Source organism: Papio anubis, chromosome 16 (genome assembly GCF_008728515.1).
Source record: "Papio anubis isolate 15944 chromosome 16, Panubis1.0, whole genome shotgun sequence".
Classification (NCBI taxonomy): Eukaryota; Metazoa; Chordata; class Mammalia; order Primates; family Cercopithecidae; genus Papio; species Papio anubis.
The window spans coordinates 48,899,722-48,914,589 of record NC_044991.1 but is presented as its reverse complement, the minus strand read 5'-3'; the positions used below and the strand labels follow the sequence as shown (position 1 = coordinate 48,914,589).

General features: G+C 36.8%; 1 protein-coding gene across 19 annotated transcripts in view; it reads left to right on the top strand.

Annotated features, from left to right (window-relative positions):
* The window catches only part of PLCB4 (phospholipase C beta 4), a 419,746-nt gene extending 409,884 nt beyond the window's left edge, over positions 1 to 9,862 (top strand). For 13 of the 19 annotated variants that reach the window (XM_021921224.1, XM_009216537.3, XM_017945009.3 and 10 more), the window contains 4 exons: positions 2,142 to 2,199; positions 2,642 to 2,728; positions 6,080 to 6,116; positions 8,313 to 9,862. In XM_021921224.1, the coding sequence (XP_021776916.1) occupies positions 2,142 to 2,199; positions 2,642 to 2,728; positions 6,080 to 6,116; positions 8,313 to 8,401 (271 nt within the window). In that variant the 3' untranslated portion in view covers positions 8,402 to 9,862. The remainder of the gene's footprint in view (positions 1 to 2,141; positions 2,200 to 2,641; positions 2,729 to 6,079; positions 6,117 to 8,312) is intronic. The other 6 variants (XM_021921227.1, XM_021921225.1, XM_021921226.1 and 3 more) reach the window with 3 other exon arrangements.
* Positions 9,863 to 14,868: the final 5,006 nt, after the last annotated feature.

Sequence of the window (14,868 nt, the reverse complement as noted above, 5' to 3'; positions counted from 1 at the left end):
TTAGCAAGGTTCTTAAAATTTATCTTATTTTGAAAACTGTACTTATTTATTGTAACTTTCTATTTTTATTTGTGCAACTGTATGGGGGTACATGAGAAAACTTTACATGTATACAATGCCCAGTGATCAAGTCAGGACATTTAGGTTGTCCGTCACCCAAGTACTATACATTTTTGGCTAAGTATTGTCACTCTACTCTGCTGTCTCTTGTAAGTTTGTATCCAGTGGTAGGTGGTTCCAAGATATCTACAAATTGGCTGTTTTTTAAAAAATAATTTTTCTATACCAAATGATAGTTGTGTTCTAAACCCATACTGTGTGTATGTTTGTATCCGCTTTATCTAAGGAGAAATAAAATTTAAAAATTTGTCACAGCACTAAGAAAGATATATAGAAACTGAAAATCATACTTACATTTTTAGATCGAAGAAGACATTTTAACAGAAATTACGCAATATTTATAACTGAATGACAATGTAAACATTATTTATCAATGTGTAGAGGGTAGTTAAAGTGATATTTGGAGTGAAAAGTACAGCCTAGATGCATATATTTTGTAAAAGATGTGAAAATTAATGAGCTAACCACTGAAAGAGAATATGAAGTTGGAAAAACAGAGTGAACCCAAAAATCTCTAATAGAAAGAAATAAATTTAAAAAGCAAAAAATACTGAAATAGAAAACAAAATGCAATAGCGGGCATTCATAAAAACAAAAGCTTATTTGACAAGAATAATAAATCAGTTAGCTTCCACCAAGACTAAAGAAGAAAGAGAGAGAAAGCATGAATTAGTGATGTTAGGGATGAAAAAGGGAATTAACTACAGAGAAAAACCAAGTCTACTATTAAATAAAAAATAAAAAAAAAACTACCAATAAATTTGAAACGTTAGATGGAGTGCAGAATTGCTTTGAAAAATATAAATATCCAAAACTGACTGAAAATGGAGCAATCCTGAACAGACTGACAATTATTACAGAAGTTCAAGAAGTTATAGTTCTTTTCACTCATGAAAAACACTCTACCTCACCAGTAGTCAGGGAAATGCAAGTTAAAACAATGAGGAATGCCATTCCATAGGAGCATCCAACTGACAAGAAAGTCTGATAGTACTAAGAGTGGGCAGAAATATGGGGAAGGAGTAACACCCAGACACTGCAGATCGAAATGCAGTTGGGACAACTGGATTGGAATAAGGAGGAGCCTGTTTGTACCCTGCCAACTGGCAAGTCTGAGTATACACCCTACAGCAGCCTTTGCCTATGTGCACAAGAAGATATACACCACACTTCATCCACTCATCCATTTATTCAACAGAATCTCATTGTGTCACGTATTACAGGGCCCATGCACCCGATCATTGTAGCGTTGTTTGAAAATAACCTACTTTTTGTTAATGGCAATGAGGAAATAGTGTAGTCTGTTCATAAATTGAAAAATCCATACAGCAAATGAAAATAATGAAGTGATTTGGAACATGGATGTATCTCTAAAACATAAGAATAAGTGGTAAGCTATGAGAAGAAACCCAGACTATGTTACTCTATGGGTACATATAGAAAACACATGAAACAATACCAGCGACATCAGCATCACGTGGGAGCTTGTTAGAAATTCAGACCTCCCACCCCAGGCCCACTGAATCAAAGTCTCAAAGTGGAGGGCACAACAGTCTGGTTTTTATCATCTCTCCCGGTGATTGGCATACACAGGAAAGTTTGAGAAGCTCTTATATTACACATGGGCACGTCTATATGTGGCTTAAAATATTAAAATGTGGGTGAGAGGATCCACACCAAATTCACAATAGTGGTTACCTCTGGGGAGAGAGGAATAAGGAGAACTGAATCAGGAAGAATACAAATGGGGCATTAATTACATCTGTAACTGTTTATTGTCTTTAAAAATGTCAGATAAACATGGCAAAACACTAATATCGGTTAATCTGAGGGATACACACACAGTTTTTAAAATATTCTTCTCTGGACATCATATGTTTGAAAATACTACAATAAAAATTAGAAAAATAAATCAATAATTCCATCCAGAGAATTTGATGGAATATAGCTCTTTCTTATTTGATATAATATTAATTTCATTCAATGTCATACCAACCATTATTTGTGCCCATTGCTTTTAGGCGAGTCAGGGAGTTAAACAGCAGCAACACTAAAAAGTTTCTGGAAGAAAGAAAGAGAGTAAGTATTTTATTATATTTTTGGCATTCTTCCTTTAAAAAACTATAAATAATAACTCATGCTTAGCCACCAGACCTCTAGCTAATTTGCTTAATTTGATTTTTCTGTACATTAAACATTCCAGCTTCTCTGCTCCCTGAAAGCTACAATAATCTCTCACTAAAATCTTTAAGGTAATGATTTGGCACCGTTTTACACAGAAAATGAAGCCAGGTTTAGTCATCCATAAGTCCTCTATTATTTTCTAAGATTTTAGCAGGAAAGATCTTCCCAGAAAGAATTATGAGTTTAAACTCGACAAATTTTGAGATGATTTTTAAAAAATTATTATCTCTTTCACTTAAATTATAAAGTTACAAGTCATCTCTCATCCCTGTTTTAAGATTGTAACCCAAAGTTTATCAGAATTTTTTTTAATTTTTATTTATTTATTTTTTTGCAGCTCGCAATGAAGCAGTCCAAAGAAATGGATCAGTTGAAAAAAGTCCAGCTTGAACATCTAGAATTCCTAGAGAAACAGAATGAGCAGGTATTTTACCTAAAATACGTAAAAACATGTAGGCAGCTAGCCAATTTGGGGTACACATGTCGTGGCCCATAGTGACCAGTGGCTTTTTGCATATCGTAATTGAAAGGTGGATAGAAGAATTTGTTGCCCATTACTATATTTTCTCCATTATATCCAAAAAGAAAAGAAAGTACCTGTTTTTGGAGCAGGAGCAGAATCTGGCTGTGCCAAAAAAAAAAAAAAAAAGAATATTTGGATAAATTATGGGGATTCTAAGAATGAAATTACTAAAAGCGAGAGTATGAAAAAAATAGATTACAAAGTATTTCTCCATTTTCATTTAGAGTTTTATAATTTGCAAACTACAGGCAAGGGATATGATGTTTAAAAGCAAATGAGAGAAACCACCTATTTTCAACCTCAATCTGAAAATGAAGTTTAAAAACCTCCCTGGGGCTTACAGGTAGAATCTAAAGTCATGAGCCCCCATCACTCTACAAACCACTGAGCATGAGTAGATACCGTAGTGTTGGTGCTTTTTCCCAGCAAGACAAGACACTAAATAAAGAAATATACACAAATAAAGAGTTATCCAGGCCGGGCGCAGTGGCTCACGCCTGTAATCCCAGCACTTTGAGAGGCTGAGGAGGGTGGATCAGGTCAGGAGATCAAGACCATCCTGGCCAACATGGTGAAGCCCCACCTCTACTAAAAATACAAATATTAGCCAGGCCTGGTGGCATGCACCTGTAGTCCCAGCTACTTAGTAGGCTGAGGCAAGAGAATCACTTGAACTCAGGAGGTGGAGGGTGCAGTGAGCTGAGATCGCACCACAGCTCTCCAGCCTGGGTGACAGAGTGAGACTCCATCTCAAAAAAAAAAAAAAAAAAAAAGGAGTTATCCCAATTCCAACTGTTTAGTTAGGCCAATGGGCATATACCAGCACCAAGAGAAATGTATTTTTATCTGGTGCATAGTACAGATGGGCACCTTTCCAAATGGGCTACAGCCCATCAGCAACCTTCAAGTTGATGGAAATCCCTCTAGTTCCTGTGACAACAAGACCCTCAGTTATCATTTAAGTATCAGACAAATGTCAGTTCAAATGTTATTCTTTAGGTGTAATTGGTATAGAAATTATTATTCCTAGGTAATTCAATGTAGAAACGGAGAGGTTTTGATGAAATATGTACTTGTGCCACATTGTTCCTTCCTGTTTTCTCCCATCTATAAAACAATCTTATTTAAGGAATACTTTTTTCCAAAGTAAATGGCTCCCCTTGAAGAATACTTAAGTAGGAATTATACTAAAAGGTACCTTTGAGAAAGTTAAAAAATAAAATAAAATAAAATAAAATCATTTTTTATATGTCAATAGAGTAACAGATAAATCTGACTTCTAGTTTCAGATTCTTTACTTTTTGGTAGACAGAAATTTTATTCATCAACATACTTCCTAGTTATGTTTCCCATGTCCTTTTCAGCTAAATGCTTCTATTCATAAACAAGTCCACTCCAAGGGGACAATACATGGTTATTGTCCCCATAGGTCCAATTCATTTGACCAACTCATAAACACATCACATTCTGGTACAAGTTTCCTAGCTTATGGTTTTGCTCTTAAAGCACTTCTCAGAAAGTGCTCCTGGGGGAAATGTAGGAATATGAATAAGGATAAAGCCACCATCACCAAAGCTTTAGAAGCCGCTTCAGTGATTCAACAATGGGTAGGGATAAGGATGCCTTGGAGAAGGTTTTTAAAAATTCTCCCTAGAAGAAGTGCACAGTGAAAGGTAAGGCACAGTTATGTGTTAGTTAACTAAATTAAGAAACTACTTGGAAATTAATTGTGTTGCTTAGCAACAAGTTTGACTAAAGAATGTAAATGTGCTCAGAATTACTCATCACTACAATAGTGGTGTATGCCAGAGCTAGAGAATACAGTCATCTTGTATCACTAGTTTCAGAGCCGAAGTACATAATTTTTAAAAATCACTTTGAGCTTTTATCCTAATACATGAGTAATTCAAGCCACACCAGAGTTCTTGCATTAAACTGCTAGATTAGTGATAGCTATATTGATTAGACTGTATTGGGAGAGTGCTGGCTTTTTGTTCCAGAAATTCAAATAATGTCTTTTAAGGTCTACCACCCACGACTGATACTTTGAGTCATAAAAGCTTGGGAAAGCATAGAACATGAAAAGGCTTGAGACCTGATAAAGATTTAATGAGATTCAAGGAAAAGACATTTAAGATATCATACTGATGCTTCTGGCAAGCAAAGAATTTGGACTTGAATTTCTGTGTTAAGCTTTGCTTTAGAAATATGGCCTGTTCAATTGCAAATTCAATCCCAGATCTTTCTAGTATTTTTGGCATTTAAGGGTGAGAAAGCTCTCAATTCACAGTTACTCTGTATGGTACAACACTGTCACGGGCATAGTGCAAAAGATACAGTGACTTCACTTCTTTACTCATGAAAAGGCAAGGTCTGGAACTATGTAGTGTATCTACCTTCATAACCAGGTAAACATTTCATCAGCAAGAACAGTTCAATGTCTCCAGACAATTCAAACTTCCACAACAATATTCTAAATAATTGTTGAATCCCAAGACTCTTTTTCTAAGCCAGAGATAAATGTAAACATTCTCCCATAGTATTTCCCTCAAAGGTTTCTTTCTGTTTTCCTGTGACCCTACTCCTAATCAGTGTCCCAAATCTCCCCTTCCAAAGCAAGGCCTGGAATGGATTCAGTCCATTAGCTAACCCAGTGTTGGGGGCACTGGCAGAAACAAACCAAGCGGCAGTATGTTTTGGTCCTGATTCTGGATCCTCACCTTCTAAGCTATTTGTAAGCCACTTTATGTCCTTGCCTACTTGGTCAGCAGATTATTCACTTAAAACTCTGAAGGTTGGGGATGTTTTTCCTACTTGAGTTTTTTCATAGACCTCCCAGCTACACAGTATATCTCATCTGTCTTGACATGTACCATTTCAAACATTAACGACTCCATTACTGTCACACACTCGAGTCTCAAAAATTGATTTTTGTCATCAATCCTATCATTTGATACAGAGAGGTAAAAGGTTTTGCTTAAAGGCTAGGTTCTCCACTTACTGCCACAGAAGAGAGGCACAGTCTGGGGATGACAGGCGTTGGTTGTTTGTTTTGTTTCTTTTTTTTTTTTTCTGTTGAGATCAACTAGGGGAAAGTTTGTCACTGAGGGGTGTGTACGTGTTTTATCCTTAGCTTTTTGCTTTTCTGTATATGGTTTTGCATTCATTTCTCAAATTCACTTCAATATTCATTTATTTTCTTTGCTTTGTATGTATGACTCAATTTTGACATTACTATTTTTGTACAAACAGCTTTTGAAATCCTGTCATGCAGTGTCCCAATCGCAAGGTAGGACCGAAACTCTGATAAGCAAGACATTGCTTTCCTTCTCGACTACGTCCGTATTCTCTGTGCAGTCTCCATTTATGAGTCACATCTGGTCATAACTAATATCTGAAGGGTTTGGATTTAAAAGCTTGACTATTCCTTGCTTGGATTTCTGATGTCATATTCATGCCAAAATGCCCAGAGTCTTTAGAGAATTACTTCTGAGGGTATTTGAGCCTGTATTTTCTATTGCAGATCTGAGAAACAGATCATGGTAATAAAGACATAACCAGAGTAGTGATGTGCAGCTGTCATTTGGACTGACCACAGCTAAGACAGGGTCACAGAGTTGGATCACTCACAAATGTTAATATGACTCCAATTAATTTTTAAAGCACCCAGTAAAAGTTGGTTGGTGGTTTTTAATGACGGAGCTGTGCTCTGCGTGTAGAAACATTACACGATGACTCTTGTCATGCTCTCTGCTAAGTCCCATCTGCTAAAGACCCTGATCACTCCTCATGAGTAAGGTGACCATATAATTTATTGTCCATACCAGGATAGTTTTGAGAGTGAAAGGCAGCTCTGTTCATAATATCTAGGACTACAGGCATAAACTGGAATTGCCTCAGACAAATGAGAATGAATAGTCACCCAACTCATACAAAAACTTAGCTGTTGGAATAGTCTTGTAATGTCCTATGATTCTTCCTTCTACACCGTGGTCAATACTTTCTTCAGAAGCTAAAGGGGGAGAAGCACAGAGAATCATTTGCTACTATTTACTGAACACGGAAGTATTTAATTTCCAGTGCTGATAATGTTTCACTCTCATCCCTTATGAATACTGTTTGTGTCATAGTTTCATGTTTGTATATTTTTCTCCATTTCTTCATTTCTCTATTAGAGTATTACTATACTTTAGGCATAAAAAATATCTGGGCAGAGGGAACCACCCATCCCAAATTTACACAGAAGGATTTAATTCTTTGGTGTTATTATATCCATCCTCACCAAAATGAAACTTAATGCCAAAATATAGAAGTAAGAAGAAGAAGGAAATCACAGTATAGTCTATGGGTTAAATTAATTTTGTCACAAGAATTCATTTGGAAGATGCTTCTCGTATAATGTACAGAGTTGACCAAACCCCCTGCCAGTAACCTTCCATTTAGTTGGAATATCTAAGCAGACATGAATATTAACATCAGGGCACTTCAGAATCTGCCTCCGATTTGTATCTTCATAGGTCCATGTTTCTATTTTCAAATGTCCTTTATTTCAAAGCAGCATGTCACTAAAAAAAGAAATGGGCAATCCTCATTCCTCAAAAGATATGTGCATTGGGTTGGGCAAAAGCATCCAGGCTACCAATTGGATAATAAAAACTGAAATGTACTATTTGATTTTTTCCTGTTTCCAAGCAAGTATTTCTCATCAGACGCTGCCCCTGTCATACCCCCTTTCCTCTTCTCGAATTAGCTTGTTGTCTTAGTGACAATCTGAACTCATGAGGTTGAATTCACTATTGCTTACTTCCTGGTAGTCCATAAAAATTACCCTAGAGAAGTAAGAGCCCACAGGGATAGAGTTTGCACAACAGGATTCCTCAAGGCCTGCATGTTCCTGTAACATTCCATTTACAGAAGACTCCAGCCAGTCCAATGTAATATGCTCTCACCTGAACTTCTCTATCAATTAGATTCTTAGGGAATTACTTTTAACTAAATTTCAGGCTATTTAGGAAATAAGTTGTACATAAGCAATACTTATTCTAAATGTGATAAAATTATCTACACACAGTCAAAGCAACGTGTCAATCTGTAGAAACTAAATCAAGCAGTTTGTGGTAAGAAGTGGCAAGAAGTAACCTGCCCTTTTTCAGTCTAAAGATAAAGCAAGTGGTCTACCCTCTTTTCAAGTGGTTCTCCTGGCACTGTGTAAACCAGTCCTTCTCAAAATTTAATGTGTATAAAAACTTCCTGGAGATTGTTAAAATGAAGATTTTAACTGATTCAATAGGTCTGGGGTAGACTCCAAGATTCTATGTTTCTAAGAAAGTCCCAGGCAATGCTGCGCTGCTTCTACGTGGACCATATTTTGAGTAGCAAGAATGTGGTGACAGGATCATATTTATGGGAGAAGAGAGGCCAGGGTTGTTAAGTGCCTTCAGATAAGAATTTCAACACACGTAAGGCCATGTTTCTGATGTTATAGGCGAAGGAGATGCAGCAGATGGTGAAATTGGAAGCCGAGATGGACCGCAGACCAGCAACAGTAGTATGAAACTCCAAAATGCAAACTGAAGCAGCAAACCCACAAAGCATCAAAAGATTCACTCACAAACTTCTGAACACAAACTCCGTGGATGAAAGCTGTTTATTTTGTTTCCTTCATGTGTAAACAAGATGATATCTGAAACCAGAGAGACTTGGAATGTCTGATTGACTTCTATTTAGCAGCTTGAGTATTGCATTTCCTTGGCCAAACAAAAGTAGCTACAAATCCACAAAAATTTACTATTCCAGTAAGGCAGAGTTTAACCATTGATAATACAACTTAAACATGTTTGCTATAAAATACCATCACAAGTAAATGAGCTTGGTGTTAACAACTCTCCTTTGTGATGCCTTAGGACATGTTTGAGCTGCAGCAAAAAAACAAAAACAAAAAACAGTGCATTAGCAATTTCATAGCAAGTGCATGCACTAGGAAAAGAAAACTCTGTCTACAAATGTATTAGCAGAAGTGGTGGTCTGCTAGACAAATAATTTTGCAAAATTTTTCTACATCTAAGTTACCTCATCAGTAAGTGCCGTGTCTCTACCATGCCATCAGAGGCTAATTTCCTGTAAAAGTTGTGGAAATTACTAGAACAATAGAAAAATAAAGCAGTGTATGTGTGCCAAAACTCATCATTACTCAAAGGAGAACTGTGTTAAGCACATTTAAGAAAGTTGACATCTGACATTGCTTTATAGGAATTGTTTCCGCAGATTCCAGATACTACAATTCACACCATAAAGATTGTGAAGTGATTATTGGCAAACGTTTGTAAATGTGACCATGTATAAAGTATTTATACTCTTTAATTCACACTGTTAGAGAGCAAAATCATCTAAGTATTGCCACATGACAAGATTAGTAAGCAGGAATACTAGAACTATGTTTGCATGATACACAAGCACCAATAAAGACTAATCCATACAGACACAGTTAACCTAATGCCAAATAAATACTGGTTAAATACATGTATGGCACAGAATATAATTTGACTATCAAGACTTTTAGCATAATGAAAAAGTCTATATATATGTGTATATGAATTATGTGGGCATTCTTGATACTTCAAGTTCTAGTTTGAAAAAAAATACATAACTAATTTAATTTTACACAAAAATATTTATGCAGATTTTCAGAATTTCATATCAGGAAATGACCTTTTTATGTCTGTTAAATATCAAAACAATTTGCTACAGTGTTAATCTGCATGGTCTTTAAGCCTGTTGTAGTTGAGATGCAGACAGTGCATGAAAAAGTATTCCGCTGGGAATTGAGCCATGCCACCAAAGCCAAGAGGAGCGCATGGAAACCCGGTAGTCTAGAACTAATCAGATTACTGATTTTAGTGCACAGCACCAAATGAATTGTTGTATATGCTTGTACAAATTGATTCTGTGTGTTCCTCTGAACAAAGCGGAGAAAATGATGATACCATTGATATTGAAATTAAACTTCCAACTTCTCTAATAAAAAATTAAAATACACATAACACTCGTCAGAGTATTTGCTCCCAAGATGCATTCTAGCAAGTGTTTTGCCTTTTTCATATGCATGATCTCATCGTTATTTTCAAAGGGGGCTTATTAATACCCCCACATGTTTTTCACCCAAATGATGCAAAACATGCAGATTCTAGTTGACTTCAGATGTAATATACTTGTTTTTCTCCTATTTATGATTTGAACCAGATTCTGTAAAATATCTCTGGTTCTTAGTTTCCTTATCTGTAAAACAGTGGAGTTAGACTACATATCTTTTGGCACTAACCTCTCATGAAAAATTTTGGTTAATAAAATATCACCATATTTAGATTGCCAATTTTCAAAGATTCTGAATGGCTTCTCATCATCAAATCAAATCAAATCCAAGAGCTCAACTGTGCTCACCATTCTGTAACACTTGACTGAATTCATCACTTGCCTCCTCTTGTTTCTGCTTTGGAGAGGTACTACTAGTTTTCCATTTTTCTTACTTCTTCTCTGGCTTTTCATCCTCCTAGACCACCATAAGCATTTATATTTTCCAGTGTTATATATGGAACCAGTTTTTGTCTTTAATCCAGGTTACTTTTAGTATTTGAGACATCATATCATTAATCCATTGTAGTAGGATTAAAATGTACACACAACTCAAATGTGCAACCTAAAGGTGTTACCTGCTATTGTAAGTTCATATTACACTCAAACCTTGCATTCTCCCTTATTATGAAGAAAAATTAATTGCCAGTTAAAGTAACTCAGCTCTTCCAGTTATAAAAAAACAAAAAACAAAAAACAAAAACAAAACATTTTCAGGGACATGTTTAGTTACTTGATAGTCAAATTCCCTGTTAGAGGCCCTCCCCATTCAAGAGATCTTGCTTTTTGCCCCAAATGGCATCTGGGTGTGAGGGAAGCTCATGTGTGCACCTGGCAATTGGTAGGAGCGTCTGGTTTCCCCATTGTTGGACACGTCCTAACTGCACTCTACTGCAGCTTTCCACCCCAGTGGTTCAAAGTCCCTGCTCAGCCAAGTCCTCATTCTGGTATCAGTTTATTCCAGCATTCTTCTGGGATATGCAGAACTTCCAGGTCTTTGGGGGCTGTGCAGGAACCAATGGTGCTGTCTCAGGTCCATCCATCAAAACACTCCTTTGGTCATTTGTCAGCTACTAGGGCCGTGTAGTTCCAATACCACAGAGGCTTCTAAATCCAGGAGGCTTGAAATGTTCCAGAGCAATGCCCCAAAAAGCAAGAAGCAAGCAAGCTTTATGCTGGCCCCAAGACTATCTGGGTTTGTACTATATCTTGCTTCTCCCACCATCAGAACTTTTTGTTCTGATTTGGGAGCCAGGGCACTTGAGTCTCAATTCTTACCTTTATTCTTTCTTTCAGCCCAGAGAAGATATTCAACTACCCATTCCTGACTGATGGAACACCCATACAGTACTATACTTCTCTTTTCCTAAGTAGGTTGCTCTTCACCTTTTGGGGGAATAAAAGGCTTCATGGAAAAACAGCCAGGTTACCAAGATAGGGAAACACATCAGAAAATACCATCTTTCATAAAATCGAAGGCATTATTGATTATAGCATATACCATTATTTTATATACCACACAGAATGAAAGACACTGCCAATTAAACTATGATACACCATCCAGTGATTGTCGAGGCACATCCCAATTTCAGAGATGTTAAAATGTGAAAAATATATACATCTTGGAATCCATGAAATATGTAGTATTCCAAAAGTACTATACAAACTCCTCAACCCTAAGCCTTAAGGAGGAGAGGAAGTTTTAAAGATAGGAGACAAGAGAATCATTTTATCAGAAAACTTAAACTAAGGAACCATTCTGCAACCAAGTTTCAAATTTAGCAATGAGCTTCCTGGAAAGCAATCCTAAAAGGGAAAGAAATCTATCTTTCACTGTCCTTATTGAGAGAATCTTCTGTTTCCTTTAGCTGTTTCTTCCAATCACATGCCTTTAATTTCTACTTCTTTGCATGTAATTCTCAAATCTGTAATTCTAGCCTTTACCCTTCTTTCCCGAAGCTCTGACTCTCCCTCTCAGATTTCAATAGTTAAATAGGCGGCCATGTGCACATTGCATGTGATTAATTAAAAAAAAATAGAGACCCTTTCTCCATCTGTCCTCCCCACATATTTTAATAGTCCGTAACCAGTGCTAAACCTTGGGGCCATCTTTTTCTGCTCCATCTCATTTCCTCCAGCCCCCAATCTGTTCATAAAACTTACGAATTCTGCCCTGTCTTGGGACCTTCCTTCTCCTTCCTTATAACTCAATGTTCAGAATTTTAAACTTGCTGTTCAATTTCTTTGCCCTCCAAATCCCTTTTACACAGAGATTAATCTTCCCAAATGACACCTGTAATCATATTACCATTCTGCTTGTAAATGCAGAATTCCTGTCTACTGCGTAAAGAATAATGTTGAAATTAGTGTTAACAACATTCATTTTCTGCCCCCAACATGCCTACTCATTTTAGTCAATATGAATTTATCACTATTCTTTGTTCACATACACATAGTACACATCTTTTCTAGCCACATTATGTAATAATGCTCTATTAAGTCTTGAAAAGCAACTTCCAAAAATACCATTTTGAAAAAGTTCTCTCATTCTCCCAAGCAAGAAGTAACCTGCCGTTTTTCATTTATCCATTTATACTTTAAAAGCTATTTAAGCATGAGACTTTTCCAGCAGTCTTGACTAATTTCTTTTCAGGCTTTGTTCAGTTGCTTTTCAAAGAACAGGTAGTCACTAGCTATCAAATGACTAAGCTATTTTCTATGAAGTAAAATGAAAGATTTGTAACCATCTGTGTAGTCTCTTGGGCAGGGCAGGAAATGCCTTTGAAAACTTAATGAAAACCTAAAAGAAGCTTTTTTGCAAAGTGTCTTTTCAATTCCAAGAAAAACAATTTTTCTTAATACTTATTATTAGCATACTTTTAAAACAGTGCAGTGATCACAGTGGCCATCAGGGATCTAATAGTGTGGACCCATCAACATTAAGAGATTATGGAGAGTGAAGAGGGAATACCCCTATTATTTTATTAGTGAGGTTATCTTAGGGATGCCTCATTCAAAACCCTAAATAACTTCTCCTTCATCATCACTTGCGCAAGTCTAACAAGGCCACATGTTTCTACAACTTTTCTTTGATGCTTGGCATTGAACAGAATCTCAAGCACACATTTTAATTGCATCTTTAATGTCATAATAAATCCGGGTGGTGCCTCTGGGATGAATATTTATGAGCCGTCTTCTTTAATAATATTTTGTGGAAAACGTTCTGCTCCATAGGTTAGAATAATGAAAAAAATATTAGGCGGGTCGGGGGAGTAGAGAGATGGTTAAAATAGCAGCATCGTTGCTTTTACATTAAAAAATAGGTGTCTACACTGTACTTATCGTGATAAATGATGCTGTGCCTCTTCCACTCCTTTCCTCTCCTAGCATTACCTTCTTGGAAGTTCAGGGTAAGGGGCAATTTCTGAAGTACTTCATCCTGGAAATTTTTGAGTGTCCAGCACAATAAAATTAGGAAAAATTTCCAATGATGGCCAATTTAATATTGTATACCTAATCACTTGCACCAGAACCCAATAGCTTTAGATGAATCAGAATGTACCAAAAACAAAACAGACGGAAAAAGGATTTGACCATCTATCATTTCAGAACTTTGATATCATATAATGTGAATGAGGAAATGTTATACTGATCCATCAAAATTGTTTACCCTTTTCAAGCAATTCATGGATTTTCTCAAAATTCACATGCAGCTTTTAACACTTCTATCTTTTGTTTTTCCTTAGAAACATCTCGGTATTTTGTTAGGGTGTGGTATTTATAGCACAGCCTATTGAACCCTACAGGCTATACCCTGTATTATGAATTCACTTCTCCTACATCAAGTAGCCATATAAATGGTTAGACATTTCTTCAGCATTGAACTAACTTTATTTGTTCATGGATTAAATATTTATTAGAAAAACCACTCTTATCCTCTCTACCCTTGTAACCCAGTTACAACTCATTCTGCTCACCACACAATAGCCAGTAAGTGGAGAGACAAGGAGTTGGAACGAGGAAGGTGACTTTAGTTCAAAGAGCCAGAAAACTGAGAAGGTGGTGGACTAGCATCCTAAAGTACCATGTTTGGTCAGTACTCATTTCAGACTCTTTATGTTAAGGGCAGTGGAAAGAGGAGGAGTTGGGATCAAGAGGTGACTGACAACTGCAGACATCTGAGTGCCAACAAAGGTCTGAGAATGTTGGAAACTGCTTTGTCTTTGGTCAAGTCACAATGTTCCTATAAATCTTTAGCAAAACATAGTTAGTTGTTTACATACTTCCTCTTTAATCCCAGAGTACAAATACAAAATTGCTATTTTTGTGTTTTATCTGTGTGCCCAAATCAGCCTAGCCTATGTGCAGGAACAGGAAAAGGCCCCTTAAACCAAACAAAACAAAATGGGGTCAATTGTGTTAGTTCTTTTAGTGTTTCACTGTTATACTCTTTCAACTTTTTTTTTTTTTAAAGAGACAGAGTGACTCTGTCGCCCAGGCTGGAGTGCAGTAGCACTGTGTTGGCTCACTGCAACTTCTGCCTCCTGGGTTCAAGTGATTCTCCTGCCTCAGCCTCCTGAGTAGCTGGGATTACAGGCACACACAACCACGCCTGGCTAATTTTTGTATTTTTAGTGGAGATGGGGTTTCACCATGTTGACCAGGCTGTTCTCAAACTCCTGACCTCAGGCAATCCACCTGCCTCAGCCTCCCAAAGTGCTGGGATTACAGGCATGAGCCACCACGTCCAGCCCTTCAACCTGTTTTTTTGTTGTTGTTGTTTGTTTGTTTGTTTTTACCAGTAATGCACTCTATTTTAAAAACATATCAACAATTTTAGCTTTAGGCCATATTCGTATGGTAGGTGGGTGGCATTAATGGCCCCAGTTTGTTATGGACAAAATTATTTAGAA